Consider the following 20,181-nt stretch of genomic DNA (forward strand, 5'->3'; position numbering starts at 1 on the left):
CCTACTCCTTAAATTTAAAAAAATGTTGGGTTTTCGATTAGTTTTAAATTGTTTAAATCATTTTTCGGACATATATTTTTAATTTTAATGCTCTCAACTCTGAAGGAAAACTCCCAAAAGTGACATTTAAATAATGTCATCCCTTCAATCAAATGTAAAATGGCGGATTTTCAAAATATTCAAAATATTTTATATGCCACTAATTGAGGAATGGTATACTATCACTCATTAAAATACTAATACTATCCTATATATAGGATAGTACTAATATCCTAATACGTACTAATATCCTAAATATTTGAGAAATTTGCATTATAAAATATTTCTCCCCCCCCAACAAATTATGCAACCTCCCCCACAAAACTTCTCAAACAAATTTCATTGTGCTTAGGACTTATGATTGTAGGATTGTATTAGGACTTAACATATCTTTCAAAACTATAAGTCTTCAGTTATAACCAAGGAATAATTAAAAAAATATATACACTAAATTGAACCCCCCAATATTTCTCTATAAAACTCTTCACGTGCATTGGACTAAATTATTATAGACATGAAAAATACTTGACATTTAGCAGGATTGTTACCCCAAAGTTTCAACATAAAAAAATCTTTAAATCTTAACGTTATTTTTATATGTCTTGGTTTCTTGACTTCTTGAAGCTTCTTGGTCTTGGCCTTTCACCCCCCCCCCCTGCCACAAGTTTAAAATTCACCTCCTTATGTTATTTTTATGGAGAGTAAGCTTGAAAGTGGCTTACTTTGGTATGCTTATCTGAACCGTTTAGAAACGTGCTAGAGGACTTGAAATTTGCCTAGGATGTAGTGAGTAATCTAAGAAGCCACCACCCTTCAATAGAGTATATATGTAAATATAATATGACGTATCAATGTGCATTTATTGATGAAGATGTCAGTCAGATTTCATGTACCACAGCTTGATGTTTCGGACTTGAAAATGGGTCTTTGTTCATTTTTAAATTTTTCATTAATTTCTCTTTGCTTAAAAACGTTTGTATTAAACAAAAATTTGCAATGTTTCATGTTTTATTTATCATAAACTCTATCAAGATCTCCTCAAGAATATATATATATGAATTTCAACGGATGGTGTTTTTGGCCTCTGGGGGCATCAAAACGAAAAAGCAATCGGTCCTGGGTCCAGGTCTTAGGCCTACCATACACGTTCCGGTTTTCCTTCAGTCCCGGACTGAAGGAAAAACTGAACGTGTGTGTCGATTCCTTCAGGCAGATCGTTGAGGCCGAATTGAACGTGTATGGCGAATCCCGCAGTCCAAGACAGTGCTGCTTCCCCCCTCCCACCACATTTTCAGCATTATCGCATGTGCATGTGACTTTTTTACTTCAATAAGCAAAGAATACCACAACAGGTACATGAGGGAAGCATCTTATAAAGAGTTATTAGATTCATGAACAAATCTGACACAAAAGGAACAAAGGACACTGTGGTGAAAAAATAAACAACTTACAGAGTGCATTTAGAAAAGAGTTAAAAAAGTAAAATCTTTACAAAAGTGGTACTTCAGTGAGCTTAACTTCCTATTAGACCAAGAGGAGGCAAGACGACTCCTGCCAAACTGTGCAGTTCCGGTCTGAGCATGTGTGAGGCCGGAGGTCACGACTCCGGCCAAACTGTGCAGTTCCGGCCTCAAGGCTTGGCCTTCAGTCCGGGACGGAACATGTATGGTAGGCCTTACCATGACACCTGTGGTAATAGCTTATTCCTTATATGGGAAATTCGCTAAAAATAATAACAACTGCAATAAATTATCATAACACTTAAAGAATACAGGAACTTTAATGTCCTATCCTTGATCAGATGATTAATAACAAAGAATAACAAAAAATACCACAATTTATTGAATGGCTTCACCGTTTAGTGTTCAGACATTTTTTTGAAATCTAGGTTTTTGTAAGATAACACTCTTACTTAAATTGTGGTGTTAATTTTTTTGTAAAAGAGTTATGTTGGCAGCACTAAATAGATGGTCCTAAAGACGGAAATTAGATTATACCAGGGAAATAACATTCCTGGGCTGGCTTCCTGAGTAATTTTATTGTTGACAGTTATTTAGTTATATGAACAGAAAATACTTATTTCTTGAGCCGAAAACTTTTTTTATGTCTTCTATGAATGAAAGATCAGAGATATGAGTTGGTAAGACGTTTCACAACTTGAATATCAGTTCCAGACCAATAACAAAAAAAAAAAAAAAAAAATAATGTTAACTTATGATATAAATATTTTACCTAAAAGATTGTTTATAAAATAACTTTTTTTTTATTTTGGCACTTAGAAAAAAATGATTTTAAGTGCATTACCGTTACAATTTTGAAAATCCCCTCCCCCATCCTTGTAATGCTAAGCCTAACCCCTCCCCCGTCCTTAAGCGTTACGCAATATTTTGACTGCCCCTAACATACGTGTTCACACACTTCACTCTCTACCCCACCTATGCCTATCATACGCCATTTCGCCAATCCACGGCTATCTGATTGAAGTAGTATACTTTCAGCTCCCCCGTCAGTCCTGAATAGGATTCTATGCACCTGATAGGAGGGTAGAGAGTTCCAAAGGCGGCATGCTATTACTATAAATGATCTATTAAAACCAGAGTAGCAAATGACGTGCGGTGATGTGCTGCGTTACGAGGGTCGACGTAGTTTTTCTGAAACACTCACAGATAGCTGCACTGTCTAGAACTACAGGCGATGTCAGCATTAACCAGTAAACTTCAGCGTGGCAGAAAGGAACTAGAGCACTCACCGGTGAGTAGCCTGCAGCTAACGTGTTAAAATGGGAGAAGTACTGTTGTAAGTTTTAATTTCAAACTGTTTCTTTTTTGAACCTACTCTACTGCTCATAGCTATTTTTCAGTGGAAAAGTTTTAGAGTAGGGAATGAAGTAAACAAACAAATGAGTCATCTGTAGAAATGAGCCCATGAGATCGCAACAGGAGCTAGTTGGACAGAATAAAGGATTGGTATTTCCTGTTGAAACAAGACACAGTAAAATACAGTATCGATGTTTTGAATCATAACAAATCTCATACAACTTTGATTAATAGAGGGTTTCTTGCTATTACTTTGACTTATAGAGGTACGGAAATTGCACAATTTCCAATTATAGAGGTTTTTTGACTAAAAATTCGATTTATAGAGTTACTTTTACAACAGAAAATACAATAAAACTTTAAATTATTAAGGTATTTCTCGTGAACTATTTGAATTGTTAAAATGATTAACATTGCAACAGATAGGAAGTTCAAGGGGAATAAACAAAACTCAATTTATCAAGGATTTTGAATTATTGAGGTTCGATTTATTGAGGTTCCACTGTACAGTAAGTTTGAGCTTGTTCGTTGCAGTTTTATTGTCAAAGCCACAGTCATTTTATTTACCACGGTATTACAGTTTGAAGTGGAGTGAAACACGAGTGACTTTATCAGTAAAAGTCCAACATGAAATGGTAAAAGTCATTGAATTTTCTTCAGTGTGTCGACACCGAAAAATACCCTTTTACAGGTTTCAACCACAGTGTCAGTCCGGTCAAGAGTGTTGTGTTTCGTCAAAAAAAGACTTTTGATTTTGTCTTGGTATGGCAGCACAGTTATGTTAGGCCCCCCATACACGTAACGATCGGCCGGCCGGCCCGGCCTGAACAGTCCACGCCGGCTGGCCGATCGTTACGTGTATGGGGTCGTCGTCCGGCCGCCGGACGACCAAAGTGGCCGGACGACGACTGATGGGATTCCCATCAGTCGTCGTCCGGCCAACCCCCGCCTGCAGGCCGATCGTTACGTGTATGGGGTCGCCGGCAGGCCGCCGGAAGGCCGACAGTACAGTAGTAGCATTATTTTTTTATTTACGTTCATTTTTAAGGTCATTGACATAACCGAACTTTATTTTCTGTTCAGTCTTTGTACTAATATGGCTACGTGGACTAATCAGCATGTGCTAGCCTTTATAGAAGAATACAGAAAGCATGAATGTCGGAGGAGGGTCAAAACAAAGGCATACCATAACAGGGATTTAAAAGATCCAGCTTATAGCAAGTTAACAAAAACGTTTTTGCCGTACGAAAACTGACTGCATACTTGCCACTAGGCGGAGAAATTTCAGTCCGGCCGGCAGGCGAATCGTTGCGTGTATGGGGACCCTCCTTTCACAGGCCAAACTGTTCAGTTTGGCCTTCCGGCCCTCGCCGGCCGGCCGATCGTTACGTGTATGGGGGGCCTTAGTTCAGATGTTTTGGTCAAATATGTTTTGGTCAGTCGGTTGAGTAGTCTTGCATAGCCAATGATGATTGGTTTGGTTTTTTCAGGGTTTAGTTTCAGTCCATTCTTTGCTGCCCACTCCACAGTTCTGTTGATGTTGTTTTATTAATGCAATTGTTTCATTTGCCTCTTTGAAGTGAGCGTGAATTTGTAAGTCATCAGGGAGTAAGAATGAAGCTGGGAGTGTTGTAAAACTAAACTGGTGTTGTTTATGCAGATAGTAAAAATTAAAGGGTCAAATATTGATACTTGAGGAGCTCCACAAGGTATCTGCCTCCAGTCAGGCATTATAACCTGTAGTGAAGACAGTAATTATAACTATGTTGTTGTTTTAGTAAATCAAGAGACTATACCAAAAGCCGATCCCTCAGCAATGCCGAGACAGCTCTCAAAGGCAGCAGTTTAACATCTCGCCGACCTTCAGCTACATCCTCCACTTACACATCTCCAGTGCTGGATATATCCAAGTAAGAGTTTGATATAGTTTGACTAAGTATTGTAACCTGGTAGGCACCAGGAAGATACCTGTACACCAGAGTCTTTCTAATACAAACTAATTGGGACCAGACCAGATTACCACATTGTTAGGATTAAAACTGTAAATTTGTACGCAGTAAAATTGTATTAACAAAATGAAGCATTGTACAATCACAAAAACACCCTGATTATGATGACATTGCGATTGTTTTCCACCATCACGACAAAACCCATGATTGCGTTCTTCTTCCTACACATTGACCTTAAAAGAGAACCAACCAACTGAACTCTGTTAATGAATAGCCACTTGGCCATAGGCTATTGGCAATGATTCAAAAGTTCTGGGTTCCAAACTGTATTTGCATACAATTCTCAGCTTTCCCAGTTGGCTGGACACCCTAATTTAATTTCAAACCATTATTGAACCATTTCCCCAGTTACTTATGGGAGATAAACCATTCTCTGAGATCGTGTACCCTCCATCTGTGAAGCAGGTGGTCTGCTTTTTATGCCATGCTGTTGAGAGTGTTTTGCAACTGTTTGTTTGTAAGTCCTACTATCTTTGTGAGCGACTCCTTATCCAAGACAAGATTACCCAGCCTAAATCACATTGTGACTGTGTGTGAAGTTATGAGAAATAGTTACTCTTATTTTGGACCAAAGTTGTACGAGGATCGTCTACAAATTAAGTAGATATACAAAACAGGTATATTGACCCCTTCCTACCAACACATAATCATATAGTGTGATTCATATTTGGTTGTAGCGTCAATTTTCTTTCAAGACGTTTTTGAATACTATGACGAGACTAATTGTCCCATAGGGGGGAACCGGCTAGAATAGTTGTGAATGAAGTTAGTTAGTGTGGTCCTGTTGGAGTTAGGGGATCTTTATTGGTCTCAGATTTGAACCCTTGGCTGCGACATGAGCTCGATTTAGACCTTATTTATGGACCACCCTCATTCAATGCGCTATTGGAGACACTAAAATCAGATAAATCTAGCAAAAAGTTTTAGAAAAAACTGAAAATTGTTTAAAGATAATTTAATAACTTATATTTGAGATATTGCCAAACTAATGTAATGTAATACTTAATTTAAAAGTTCAAAAAGTTGAATACAAAATATTATTATATATTGGCCTTTTTGAGCCCTTAAATTAAGTATTACATTACATTTAAAGATAATGTTCAGTACATTAGGCAATAGTTGCTGCTATACAATTCTGGTATATTAAGAGAAGCAAGTTAAAAATTAAAAAAGTAAAGGTAATTTGATTTGTTTGTAGGTATTCCCCTTCAAACTATGTGACTGGGTCAGCTCGCTCGTCATCAATCTCCTCGACTTCCTCTGCAGGGTCCACCACAAGCAGGCCTCCAAGAGGCTCCTTCAGCTCTCTACGCGACCCTTCCTACACCCCCTCCACATCTCTGCGTTCCTCCAGATACACTGAACAGGTTTGTTCTCATTCAACATGTCAACATTTTAAAAGCTCTTGGCTTGAATCAGTACAAAATATCACCAGAAATTTAAACTAAACTTATGTGTTACATGTTTTTTGTCTGTGTATATAATAAGGGTATCTCCTTTTTCTCTTAACTCAACAGCATTTGAATAAAGGATACAATGATGGTTGCCTGAAGAAGATTTAATTTTAAAAGTCAATGTCAAAACAGGGTGAAGGTTAGGTACATCACTTGGCAGTTAATGTAATTTGAATCGGTCAATGGTTGATCAGAAATTCAAATGCTTTAATTAAATGATCAAAAAAGAAGAAAAGTATTGGCTTGTGAGAACTTTTCTACATCTTACTTCACTTGAAAAATCCCCATGAAATCTTTCTATAAATGTGTTTTTTGCATAATACTTAGACATGAGTTAAAACACATGAAGCTTTATTTAGCCTGTATTATGTCAAGTAGAGACAAGCTAGCTGACCATATGAATAGAAGAGGATAATGGCAGAGTCAAGCCCTATGAGTAAATCCCACTAGTCCTCACTGATTACACCACTTAAAAGTAGGAAAGGAATATATTGATTTATTTGAAAATTCAATTAAGTCATTAACGGAGAAACAAGCAAGGTTCTGTATAAAAAAAAACAAAAAAACAATTGTGTGTTGTCCCATGTCAATCAGCTGACTTTAAATGTTAAAAGTAATTGCATATTTTTCCAATTTCCTCACTTAGCCATAATTTGCCTGATTAATATAATATAGGCAAACAATTGTTACATTTTCAAATCATTCATTACATTTCCACTCCTAAACGGTGTATTCAGTGAGGCTTGACTGTGATTTACTCGCAACGCCAGCACAGCCATTTTCTTTTTTTACCCCTTTGGTCAACTTACACTACAGCTAGCTTGCCTCAACTTAAAGAAAGACAGGCTACAGTTATATTGCTTGGCAAAATAATATATGCTTGTTGAGCCTTATGACTAAGTATAAAAATATACATTTTATGGAGGATCTGTTTTCACCATCTTTTCTTTTCATTTCTAAATATTTAGACTTAATGGGATTTTTTAGTCCAAAAGAGCCGTTAAACGTTTTCTCTCTCCTTTAGTGCATAGTGCAACAAACACGGGTTTCGTTGGTTTTTTATTGCTCAGTTATTTAAAAAAGAAATTTTAGTTCCTTTTATTAAAAATTCTATCCTTAAGTTACTTAAACCCATTAGCGACCTATCACGGGTATTCTTGTGATGCCTTCACGTGGCCCAAAACCACCATCACGAGTTATCTCGAGATGTCGGCATACTTTATTGTTATTCTTTTAAGGGCGGCCCCAGGGGGTCGTGACACCCCCAAAATATTTTTTTTACAGATCATTTATTATATATTTAAGGGGAACTTTAATAATTTTTATTGCAAGTCATTCAACCTAATTCGTTGTAGTCTATAAAATACACTTGTGGCGAAACTATAGGAATGAATACTTACTCTAACCTAAAACTCGGTATCGTTTGAGTCTATAACTATATTTTGTACGAATTGTACGTTGTGAGAAGTAAAGATTGGCAGACGATGGACGCTTTGGGTCATTTACGGCAGTGGCCGATGCTGGCATTTGGCCGCATTCTTCTTCTTATTAATTTAATTCTCCTGCATTAATGTTATCATTTACCTAGAGTATTGAAAACTTGAAAATGAATATTGGATAGAGAAGAGTTTCAAAATAATATAAAGAATAAAGAGGTTGTATTAATAGAAAAAGCTTGAAAGGTAGTTGAATGTTAATTTATCCGAGTTAAACACTAAGAATTTGAAATTACAGTAGGCCCTAATGTAATTCATTGATTACCGTTCCGTTAGCCAATTTTAAAACTTCCAATATTTAAATAGTATTCATATTTTCTTAATGATTAGAGGACCTGATATCATATTTAAGATTAGCAAAACCCAATATGAGAACAAATTCTGTAGGCCAAATCTACATAGTCACCGTGGCAGTGAGTGAAGGCGATGGGCTGCTGCTTATTGGGCAGTTATAATGCAGTCGTGTTGGGTGCAAGTTCTCAAACACTTCTTTGATCAAATAAGTTCTGGTTCAAGCTTTTTGGTCTGATTTTGGAATACATTTTATTTTTGCCATGCACATCGGCAACAGTTGAAAGAGTATTTTTGCGAATCAATAATGCTTGGGGAATAGGTCCTTGATGCCCATTACAAAAACTTCAATTCTATGCATTTTTAAAATTTTAAACTGAATGTGTTGTATTTTTGCTGTATTCCTACGATGTAAAAACCATGTGTTAATGAAATCCCACAAGTCTCAATAATTCAAAAACTGCATTGCATGTTTATTTGTTTAACATTTCTTTAAATAAACTGGAAAGCTTTACACGTTAGGCCAATTAAATTTTATATGCCTCAAAATAGCTTTAAAATCGCTCATTTATACAGATAATTTAAAATTTTTCTCGGGGTAGGATCCCCAGATCGCCCTCTTTACAATACCCCCCAGGCCCCCCCGGTAACCGCCCCCAAAATATAGGTCTAGGACCGCCCTTTCATTCTTTTACTGTTATTTAGAATAATTTTTGTAGCTTTTATACAACATTTAGGGCTATACAGAACATCAAATTTTTTAAAAAGCAATTTAAAGTAAATTATTATATGCCGTAATATTTATATTAATTCCGTAATACTGACCTATTTCGTTCTCAGCTGTTGATCACTACGTCGCTAGCTAGTGACGGCGTATTAGTCAGCTGTCACAATTGTAACAACAAATTTGTGTTATTATGTTTGTAAACATTACGTGTGTCTGTGTTTTTAAATAATACGTATATTTCCATAAAATTTGATGACAAATTAAACAATGAAGTGTCAGGCTATTCCCAGCTGTGTAAAACATTGTACTGCGCCACAAATATTGTAAATCATTGTATGCGGATGATTCCCAGTTGCACTTGTCTTATGAGCCTGGTTACATGAGTGAGGCCATCGACAAGATCAACACTGATCTGGAGAACATCTCCAAATGGTCTAACATTAATGGGCTTAGGTTAAATCCAGACAAGTGCACTGTACTTCATACTGCCCCTGTGAACCTAGTACCGACACTAAGAGATAATGGCTGGAGTTTGGCGGTCTGTGACAAAGTCAAAACTCTTGGCGTCATTATTGATAGAAATTTGAATAATGACACGCCGGCCGGCCGATTGTTACGTGTATGGGGTCGTCGTCCGGCCAACCCCCGCCTTCAGGCCGATCAATACGTTTACGGGGTCGCCAACAGTAGTATTATTTTGATTTACGTTCATTTTGAGGTTAGGCACGGTCATTGACATAATCTAACTTTATTTTCTGCTCAGTCTTTGAGTTGTGCCATATATCGAGTGTTTTGTATTGTTCAGTGACAGTGCCTAGTGTAGATAGAGTAATGAATAATTAACTTTTATTTTAAGAGTAAGTAAATAATTTTTCCAATCTTTGGGATACAGTCCAAATTCTTCCAATAAATTGACATTGGTTGATGCTGTTCTGTTAATTCACTTTTATGCCATAATCCCCTTTTCTTCCTCTTTTTCCATTTCTGCAGTGCTGCTAAAATCGCAGCATACGCCATCAACTCCTCCATATGAGACATGTCACACTACAGCACTGTTCACAGCAGCTGCAAAACGCTTACTGATTGCACGCACACTTGCCGCCAGGCGGGGAAGACTCAGTCTGGCCAGCGGGCGAATCGTTGTGTGTATCCCTCCTTTCACAGCACAGTTTGGCCTTCCGGCTCTCGCCGGCCATCCGATCGTTACGTGTATAGGGGGCCTAAAGATCATATCACGCATGTCTCCTAACGAGCAATAGGAAGACTGAGAGGTACAGGTTCAGAGGTACACTGCCTGAGGCTGCAAAGCTTCAACTCATGCAGTCACTGATATTGTCAGTAGTTAAATGCTGCTTTCCCTGCATATGGCAATAGTATCACTAAGGAAGACATGTGTAGAATACAGCGAATTCAAAGCTCAACAATCTGATTTGTATTCTGCCTTAACAAATTTGATCATGTTTCCCCCTTCCGTGAAGCAGCCAGGATGTTGCCCATGGAAGCCTTTTGCAGGTTTTTGACGTGCTGCATGACTCACAGGGTACTGACTCTCCGTGAGCCCGACTATCTTTGCGAGAAGCTTTCTGTCCGGGATGAGATCATGCAATGTAGGATACATTATGATGGGAGGCTTCACTTTCCAAGTGTCACCTTGGAATTGGGAAAGAAAAGTTTCTCATATTTTGGACGCACATTGTAAAACGGACTATACGAGAGCCTAAAAACCTTTGCATCAAGCAATGCCTTTAAGATTAAGTTTAAAACGTTCTTAAAAGATATAAATGTTTAGTTGTAAGTGCAGTAGTTGAATTACAAAAGTTGTTCTGGAAAACTAATATGTATTAGAGAAACACTGGCTAATTAAGACATTTTTATTTATTTATATACAAAATCAGGGCTAAAGTCCCTACATTGACAATTGGTATATGTCACCGAGACTATGTGAGATGCTAGTAGCTAGAGACACCCATGTTATTGGAACAGGCGATTACAAGAGAACAAATATGCTAGTTGATTTTCCATGGAGCTGGAAAGAAGTGAAGCTTAATACTATACTTTAATACTTTTTGATGAAATGGCGACCATACAATGTAGGTATTTTAAGCCAAGTATGAATGGAGATGAGTGTAGGATGAGTGGCGCGATCTTGTAGTCTTGTTAGTGAATAAGGCCGACATATTCCTTAGACACAGCTGTTAATTAATAGCCCATACAGCTAATGGCAACTAAAAGACCTACAGTTTATTGTAGGATCCGAATCACATTTTTGCCTTGGTATATACGAATTGGTCTAATTATCAGGATAGTACTGCGAATAGTCGTAGTACTCACTCGTGCGGACGTTAATCCACACCAGAGAGTATCGCATCCACAGTGCATGCCTATAAATATCCACAATTCGTGACCTCCTAGTAGCTGGATTACAGGACGACGCCACCCGTTCCCAGTCTGTAAGAAGAAGCTGCAGTGAAATGAAATGAAATGAAAATGCTTCTTTATCGAGGCGAACTTAGGACCTCATGGTTCTTTCTAACAGTTAACCTCTAAATAATATTAGTAATTATTTGCAGTGAGGTATTAGCAATTAGTTGGCTTGACAAAAAATATGTACATGTTTTATCAACAATGCATGAAGGTGTTCAGTTTGCTGTTGGCAAAGAAATCCTAATAAGAGGGGAACGATACAAGTTACAAAAGCTAAATCAGTGACTGATTACAACAAGGCTAGTTGTTGATGTTCAAGACCAGTTTTTATATTTTGATATTCAATGTCATTAACGGAGCCTTCTGGGAACCAGGGGGAACCCATTCATATGTACGCCTTACCTCTCTAATCGGGTCACTAGGGAGGTGGACCTCAAGATACCCGGTACTCGTGGGAACAATATGGATGTTGTGGAAAAAACCATCCAAACCATTGTTGATGCGCAAGAAGAGTGTGACCGACAGGTCGAAAGCATTCCTATTGCTGGACTGAGCGTAGGCGATCTGACCCCAATGGAGGAGGAAAGTCTACTGAAATCTGACGATGACGGCAAGCTCTTTGTGGTATTGGTTAGTGTTGTTATATTTTTTTGTTATATCGTATGGAAGATACATTCATTCAGGGATGAGTGGATGTCGGGTGGGAATCCTCTTCTACAAGGTGACCTTGAATGGTATACTGACGGTTCAAAGTTAAGAAGTGGGATAGGGGCTGGAATTTATGGAGTGCAGAATGGGATGGACATTTGTCTTCCTATGGGCACTCACCCAACTGTGTTCCAGGCCGAAATGACTGTGATAATGGAATGTGCTAGGGGGAACCTGAGGCTAGGCTTCAGGGACATCAACATTTCCATTTTTACAGACAGCCAGGCTGCGCTCAAAGCGCTTGACTCCTACGAATTCAATTCCAAGGTGGTCTGGGACTGCCTCTCTGCAGTATGCAACCTGGTCATGCGCAACAAGGTAACACTCTGTTGGGTTCCTGGGCACTCAGGGAAAGAAGGGAACAAGGTGGCTGACAGGCTAGCATATGTCGCATCAGCCTCAGACTTCGTGGTACCACAGCCTTTCTGTAGAATCTCTCGCAGGCATGCATGTCACTCAGTCATGTCATGGGCTCAGGAGGAACACAGGAAACGATGGTTTAGGCCTCAGCACCACAGGGTAAGTAAGCTCACCCTCTTCTCCCCTTCCCAGACGGTCGCCTCCAATGCTCTACGTTTAAACAGGAGGCAACTCAGACAGATCACAGGAATGGTCACTGGCCATGGCTTCCTGAAATTGCACCTGCATTGCTTGAGGATCCACAATGGAGTACACAGCATGTAGGAAATGTGGGCAAACAGAGGAGACTGCTGATCACCTACTCTACGACTGCACAGCTCTGAACGAGGTAAGGGACAGTACTCTTGGTGCAATGACAAGGGGCAGACACCTTCCTCAGGAGGAGCTCATAGACAGGATGCTGAAGTTCATTAAGCAACTCAGGTTTGAGGAACTCTGATGTACCATGTGGGGAGCCACCACCATGTACATTTTGGGAGCGCAAAAAGCCCATTAGTGGCTGACATGCAACAGGAAAAGGTCCGCCCCTACAGAATCAATCAATCAATCAACGCACAGGTCGGCTGCTGGGCAGAGACTGAGCTTGTGGCATAACTTGGCAACAGTGGACCGTTTTCTGAAAGCTGATTGGATGCCGCTCGCCTCTCCCCATCCGACTCGAGCTGGTTTCGGTCCTATTCTTTTGTAATCTATTCGACTATAGCAATTAGTTGGCTTGACAAAAAATATGTACATGTTTTATCAACAATGCATGGAGGTGTTCAGTTTGCTGATGACAAAGAAATACTAATAAGAGGGGAAACGATACAAGTTACAAAACATAAATAAGTCACTGATTACAACAAGGGCATGCTAGTTGTTGATGTTCAAGACCAGTTTTTGGCATCCCACACAATCACAAGGCGATGTGTCAAATCATATCAAAAAATATTTTTTATTTGATTGACATGGTGATTTTCAATTTATTCTGTATTTGGAGGAAGATTTATCAAAAGAAGATGCATTATTCTGACTACAGACTGAATATTGTTGAACAAATGATAGAAAACAACACACTCCCAGAAAGAAGTTCTCCAGGGCGCCGTTCTTTGCAGTACAATCCCTTCAAAGTAAAGCTTGTGCACATTTTAGCATGGCTATTCCTTCAACTAGAAAGAAAATCCGTCCCACAAGAAACTGCAAAGTGTGCTTCAAGAATGACATACGGTCAGAGACACGTTACATATGTAAGAAATGCCAAGTCGCCCTACATGTAGACACCTGCTTTGAAGCATATTTGAAGCATACCACACCAAAAGAGGCTACTAGAAAAAGAAGCTGTAAATATTACTTGTAAAAATTTTAAACAGTTATATATAGAAATTACATTGGTAAGTTAGTCTACAATAACCTACTGATTATCCACTACCGCACGCCATGTTAGTTTATTATTTTTACTTTTGAAATACATACCCAAATTTTTCATTTTTGAAATTATACATACCAAGAAATCTAATTAAATGTATACTGTACATTATGTAGAAACTTACTTACTTGTTACTTGTTGCGGATCTTACAGCTCGCGCCGTCTCTCCGCTCCCAGCTTCCAAATCTGTCTATCGGCACAGTCGCCAATCTCAAGGCCTAGAAATAAAAAAATAGTCAAGCTAACCGGTTTTTATTTGTAAGCCAACATTTTACCACATGTAGCGTTTTAGAAAATATCATGTAAAAAAACTAAATATGGTATTTAATTAAATCAAAGTTTTCTATGTATAAAAAAAATCTACACCAAAATGTACACATATTTTTTTGTTGGTTGAAGCATTTAAACATTTTTTTGAAATTGCTTACTTTCAAAATTGTATAAACATTTTTTTTAATTTGTAAGTTTTTTTATTCATACAATTGTTTTTTTCTTGAAAAACCTTAAAAATTACTGTATGGTATTGAGAATTTTATAAGGTTTAAGAAGCATAAACCACATTTGGTTAAAAAAACAAAAGTATTATAGGTTTTTAATTAAAACCTTGCATTTTGCTGGAATTTAATAGGATCCATAGGGGCCAGCTAGTAATGTGCTTATTAGGTCCGCAATGGGTCAAGTTTAAAAAAGTTATTCATTCCTTTAGTAGAATATGTACGAATACAGGTTGAATACTATTGCAGGATATATTTTTTTAACCATTTACTGTGTAACAGCTGATCGACAAGCCTCTATCAATCCTAATACCGCTGACCAGTGTTGGTCTATTTAAGTTGCAAGTCAACACCTGACACTCTGCCAACCTCAACATGTGGAGAGGCTGAGGTATTTTTACTTCAGTCTCTCCATCTGGCCCCATCATTTCATATTACAATCACATTCCTGCTTTAAAATGTCTTAGGCTGTAGATTATTTACATATTTTCAAAATATTTTTATACGTCATATTTACATATTTATTTAGTGTGTGTGCTAAGGAAATAAGCCAACCCTAGTTATTTTTGTGTAGATTAATTTTCCAGATAACAATTAGTACTAATAATGTTCACTTGTAAGTATTTATTGAATTTAATATAATAGTAACATCTTAAAACAGAGAGGTTGCCAGTTAAGTTAATTGGTGATTTCACAACTTTGTTTCGAGAGTGCTATATATATCTGGTCCCATAAGGGAGATGAAAAGGGGGACTTTAGCATTGTCCTCAATTGAATTTACTTTAAGAAAAATTGGAATCTTTCAATGTAATTTTCAAAAAACTCCTAGTCCTTATTGAACTCTTGTATTTCCCTAATATTTGTTTCAAAGCCATTCTTTGTGATTACCATATGATGTAGCAAGTAAGACAATAGGCCAAGGACTAAAAAGGGGCAACCCTAGGCATGAGTGTGGAAATTTCAAAGAGTTCATTACTCCATCACAAGAGAGGCTAGTTTGAACAAATAGACTTATGTACAACAAAATACCTTTCTCCAGATGATAAAATACTTTAAACTTCAATAAAATGCTTGAATTTAAGTAAAAATTTAATTTTTCCTTCTTTGCAGACCAGATTTTTTCTGCAAGGCGTCTTTGCCTATTTGGACCAAACTCCTTATGGCCCGATACAATTTTATTGTCTCATGTTAATCTAATTAAAATAATTTCACACGCGCACAAAGTAAAATAACTGATTATACACTCGTCGACAGATAAAATAAATGCAAATATATGCGCATATATTACTACTATTTGGACTTAGAAAAAGCGGTAAGAAAATGGGGATGCTTACTCGTAGAATTTTTCAAGACAGCGACCCGGTCCTCTTCGCCTATTCTCTGTGTCTTCCTTATGGCCTTCTAGATAATAAACTCTGATCTTGACGTGTACTATATGTAATATGACTACTACCATTAATTATTTATATAATAAAACAAATCTCTTCTGGTTTATAACAGGTCCGAATAAACTTGTTCACAAGAATTGAGGTTAATTTGGTTTCCCTAACACGGCAGACTGTCTAACAGCGAATTGGTAATTTGATGGCAAAACTGAAAACAATTATTGCTTAGAACTTTATTAATATTAATAGTAATATTGTAGCAATCAAGAATATTGCACAAAATTGCATAAAAATATACAAGTATACTACATTTTTTTATAGACTCAACTTTCACAAGAATATTTTTATTCAGAGAGAAGTTGTAGTTTTTTTGTCATCGCAGTAACTTTTTTTAAGCGTAAACTCAAAACTAAAGAATTCCCTGACTTTAAAAAAACACATTTTCCTCTGACTTTCAGAATTTTTTTTCATGTGTTCCCTGACTTTCCCTGACCTTTTTCTTATTCCCTGATTTGCCTAATTTCCACTGACTTTCCAGAAAGTGTGAACCATGTGTCATGGCACCCTCAGCGCTGTTCGGTTGTTCTTCCATAAGACTACATGTATTGGGATTGGGACGGTCTGGCCGCCATCCGCACCGTCCTTACTAAGCAAGCGACAATCAAAAATAACTCATTACTGAATTGAATTATCCAATTATTTGATATATTTATATTGTATATTGTTTTAAGTACTCGTTAAAGTAATTTTAATTTAATTTAACCGAAGAATATTAAAATGTAATTTATTTATGTATTGTTGGAGGGCGGCGTCCGAGAGTCCTTATGGGCTAGCCGCCACTGCCTTAAAGTTTTTTTTTTTTTTATGAACTTTACCCGCAATCTGTTAAGGGGTTTGATTTTATAGTCAAACTGGTATTCTCGTGATAACCAAAAGCATCCGTAAAGATTGTGCGATCGAAAGTGACAATTTTGCCGCAGTCGTGGGAGATAATTATAATACGTCTGCAATTGCGTGGTGTGTTCACTGTTACGCTGCAAGCCCAGATGTCTCCATGATTGCGAAAGATCACTACTCCACTGTAAATGTAGGAAACCTTTGCTATCAATCCAACTAATTTACCGTGACCGCAGGGGACACTAATGATCTGGTTGTGACAGAGAACGGTTTTGTTTATTTTCAACTTTGTTTCGTTACCACGAATTCATTGCAATTGCATAAGTTGTTTAGACCAACTATAGTATAAAAATTATTTTTTTCAAACAATATTTAATTTACCAAAACAACCCAGATTTGATTAAATCATTTGATTAAATTTTAATAACCTAATTTCGACTCGAAACTCAAAAGTCAACATTATTGGCCCAAACCAATCTAAATAAGTCTGGCCTGCTAAATATTATCATAAAAAATATACTGCAATTAATTATTTATTAGCCGGTCTCCTAGCCTTCCATGTCCATTTGCCGATCGGATTGCCACCAAAGAATTATAATAGAGGGATCTCCCTGGTGAGAGCCGCCGGGAGCCTCCCTCGTTAGAAATACGGCACTGCCTGTAGAAATTTAACAAATGTTATGTGACTTCGGGGCCAGATGGAGTTATTGAGTGGACTGTGTCCGTCTGTTGGGTCATTTTGCTCTTCAGTGTTTTGTGCTCTTTTGGATTGGGTGTGTTTGATTCCATGGATGAAAAGGTGAACACTGTGTCTTTTAGCTGTGTTTCAAGAGGCTGTATTTATAAAAAAACGTTGGTCCTATCAAGAAAGGTAAACATCAAGTAATACTAAATCAACTAACCATGTTTTTAGGTGATGTATGTGATTAGGTGTGTATGAGTTTGAAAATACAATTGTTATCAATTAGGAGTAGTGACATTGTTTATCATAAAAATATTTTTAAAAGGTAGTTTATTAAAAATATTTTTAAAAGGTAGTTTTATCTTTTGTACATTTCATTATAAACTTGACTATTCCAATGCAATGTAATTTTGTAGTTCTGGAATAAAGAACTTATGACTTATGACTTATGACTTATTAAAAATTTGTTCTTGACCACTCAACATTAATAACATCAACACAAATGAGTTATTTTAGTCGAGTGTTAGTGGTTTAACTCATGATTCCAAGGATGATTACTTGTTTTTACTAGAACAGTTTTAGTCTGATTTAATAATTTATTCATATTTTTTACTTACAACTAGTGGGGTTGTATAGTTGTATAAGGTGGCAGAATATTTCAGTTCTGGCGGTTATCATGCCACTTGAGGTGGTTATAGTATACAAGTCCCTGAACGTAAAACCGCCCAGACCCCAATTAAAAAAAAAACCATCCATATGAGGATTTGTATATATAATAAGATCCCCTCAAAAATAAAATCCTTTACACCACAAAAATTTAAAATTTGGACTAAAGCATTATTGGTGGAGAAATCATATTACTCCCTGGCAGATTTCTTAAATGACCACGGCATTAATTGACCATTAGTTTATGTGAAATATGATTCAGGTTTTTTTTTGTCTCTGACATCATGGGTGATCATGGAGACATCATCTTTGTTTTCTGCAATACCGGCAAAATCATGAATGTCTCCTGTGTTTTCCGAACACGCTAGAATCATGAACATCTCCTATGGCCATGAAGTAATAGTTAGCATCTTGCATGAGCACGGGGACGTCATCATCGTCTCCTCCGATGACAGTGAAATCAGGAACGTCTCCAATGGCCGTGGAGTAACTAACTGTTTGCGGCTTGCACGAGAGCGGAGACCTCGGATCGCGGCGAAATCATGAAAGTGTTCTGTGGCCGCAGAGAAATAGTTAGTGTCATGCGCGACCATGGAGACGTCATCTACGACGATCATTATGAAATCATAAAGATCCTCCAAGTTTTTGGGGACATGATGTTAGACTCCCCCGTGGTCGCAATACAATTCTGGACATCTTCCGCAATCGTAATTGAATAGTGACAACTCCTTCGTTAACGGAGAAATAGTGAAGATCTTTTGCGGTGGCGCTGATTTCATCGTCTCCCGCAAAAAAGATGATCGGTGAAATAAATTTATAAAGAAAAACAATTCAATTCAATACAATTCAATTCAAAACTACTTTATTCATTCTTGTACATAAATACATTGAATAGGCCCCAAGTCAGCACCCCTCTTAGGCGAGGCCCCCGGCAACCACCGTGTCCGCCATCAGGGAAATACGGCTCTGCACCTTATATTCTGAAAGAGAATCAAATTTCCTACTAATTGATAGCATTTCTTAAAAACACTCAAAAAAGGCAGCCAAAAGTTGCATCCAAATAAATAATGTGAAAACGTATTTCTTATGGAAAACATGTTTTTTTTTTTATTTTCACTATAAATCATAACATAAACAAACTTTCATAATTATTTGCAAATCTACACAAATTAAGCTTTCCAATGGACCCATTAATTAATAAATTGGTCCAGTAGAACGCTAGATTTAGTTGTACAAAGATTTTCAGAACTGAATAGTATATAAGTAGATTTGTTGTTCTTATTTAACAATCTGAGGTTTATAGAGGTGATCATGGCACTAATAATATGTACCTTGTCTCTGAAAAGAAACAATTAGGGGATTGGGGAAATGGTTTAGTGACTAACAGTTATTTCTCATTTCTACCTTGTAAGGGTTGAAACTTGCACTTCATTCAAAACAAAATCAGTATTTTTATTTTTTACTTATATTTTTATTTTTTTTATTAGAAGTGCTTGTGTTGACATTTCTGAAAGCCTGACATTTCTGAAAGCCACAACAATTAAGGTGTCCTTTATACTGTATACTGTTCTGTGGTTGTGATTACTTAAAGTAAAAGCTGCTCTTTTCAACTTTTAAATATTCCCTATCTCTTTTTCACCGTGATATCCCTAAATTTTAAATCACTCTAAATGAATATAACTTGTTTAACTACTATACTAATTGTGATTTTTCTGAACTTAAGTTCTTTATTGTTTGTTAATTGAGTATTTAACAGTTTGAAAATTTACAAGCCTAAACAAATTGAAAAGTTAAAATAATTTTTATATGAATTTCTGCTTGAAAACTATAACAATTTCAAAATATCTCTTATATGGTGAAGATAGCCACTAATCAATGCAACCCTAAAACTTGTAGACAAGTGTTTTTACGATAAAATTTTTTTTCAGGAGAGTGACCGTGAATTGTCCTCACCGAGCAAATCATCCAAGACATCTCATGACCAAAAGGGTCTCACAGGGCTCAACAATATAGGCAACACTGTAGGTATTTCAACTACAACTTGCACTCTTGCAGTCTTCCCATGACAAAAAATTTGTTTCAGTCATACAGGGTGTTCGAAAAAAAGGTGGGGACATAATTTACGTAGTGATTCCTTGGGTCAAAATAAAGAGAAAATCAAGAATAAGATTGTTTCGAAAATCGCTTTGTTAACCAGTTATCTGCCATTTTGTATTTTTTACATAAACATATTTATCCTAGACATTTTTCAACCGATTTTTATGAAAC

General features: G+C 37.0%; 1 protein-coding gene across 2 annotated transcripts in view; it reads left to right on the top strand.

Moving 5' to 3' along the window:
* Nucleotides 1-20,181, top strand: part of LOC128997849 (ubiquitin carboxyl-terminal hydrolase 2-like) — a 55,191-nt gene that overhangs the window by 16,833 nt on the left and 18,177 nt on the right. For both annotated transcript variants that reach the window (XM_054423612.1, XM_054423611.1), the window contains exons 4-6: nucleotides 4,634-4,765; nucleotides 6,063-6,231; nucleotides 19,842-19,934. In XM_054423612.1, coding sequence (XP_054279587.1) covers nucleotides 4,634-4,765; nucleotides 6,063-6,231; nucleotides 19,842-19,934 — 394 coding nt within the window. The remainder of the gene's footprint in view (nucleotides 1-4,633; nucleotides 4,766-6,062; nucleotides 6,232-19,841; nucleotides 19,935-20,181) is intronic.

The sequence above is a fragment of the Macrosteles quadrilineatus genome, unplaced genomic scaffold, assembly GCF_028750875.1.
Source record: "Macrosteles quadrilineatus isolate MER2022 unplaced genomic scaffold, UCM_ALF_1.0 Scaffold_7__1_contigs__length_78375512, whole genome shotgun sequence".
Taxonomy (NCBI): Eukaryota; Metazoa; Arthropoda; class Insecta; order Hemiptera; family Cicadellidae; genus Macrosteles; species Macrosteles quadrilineatus.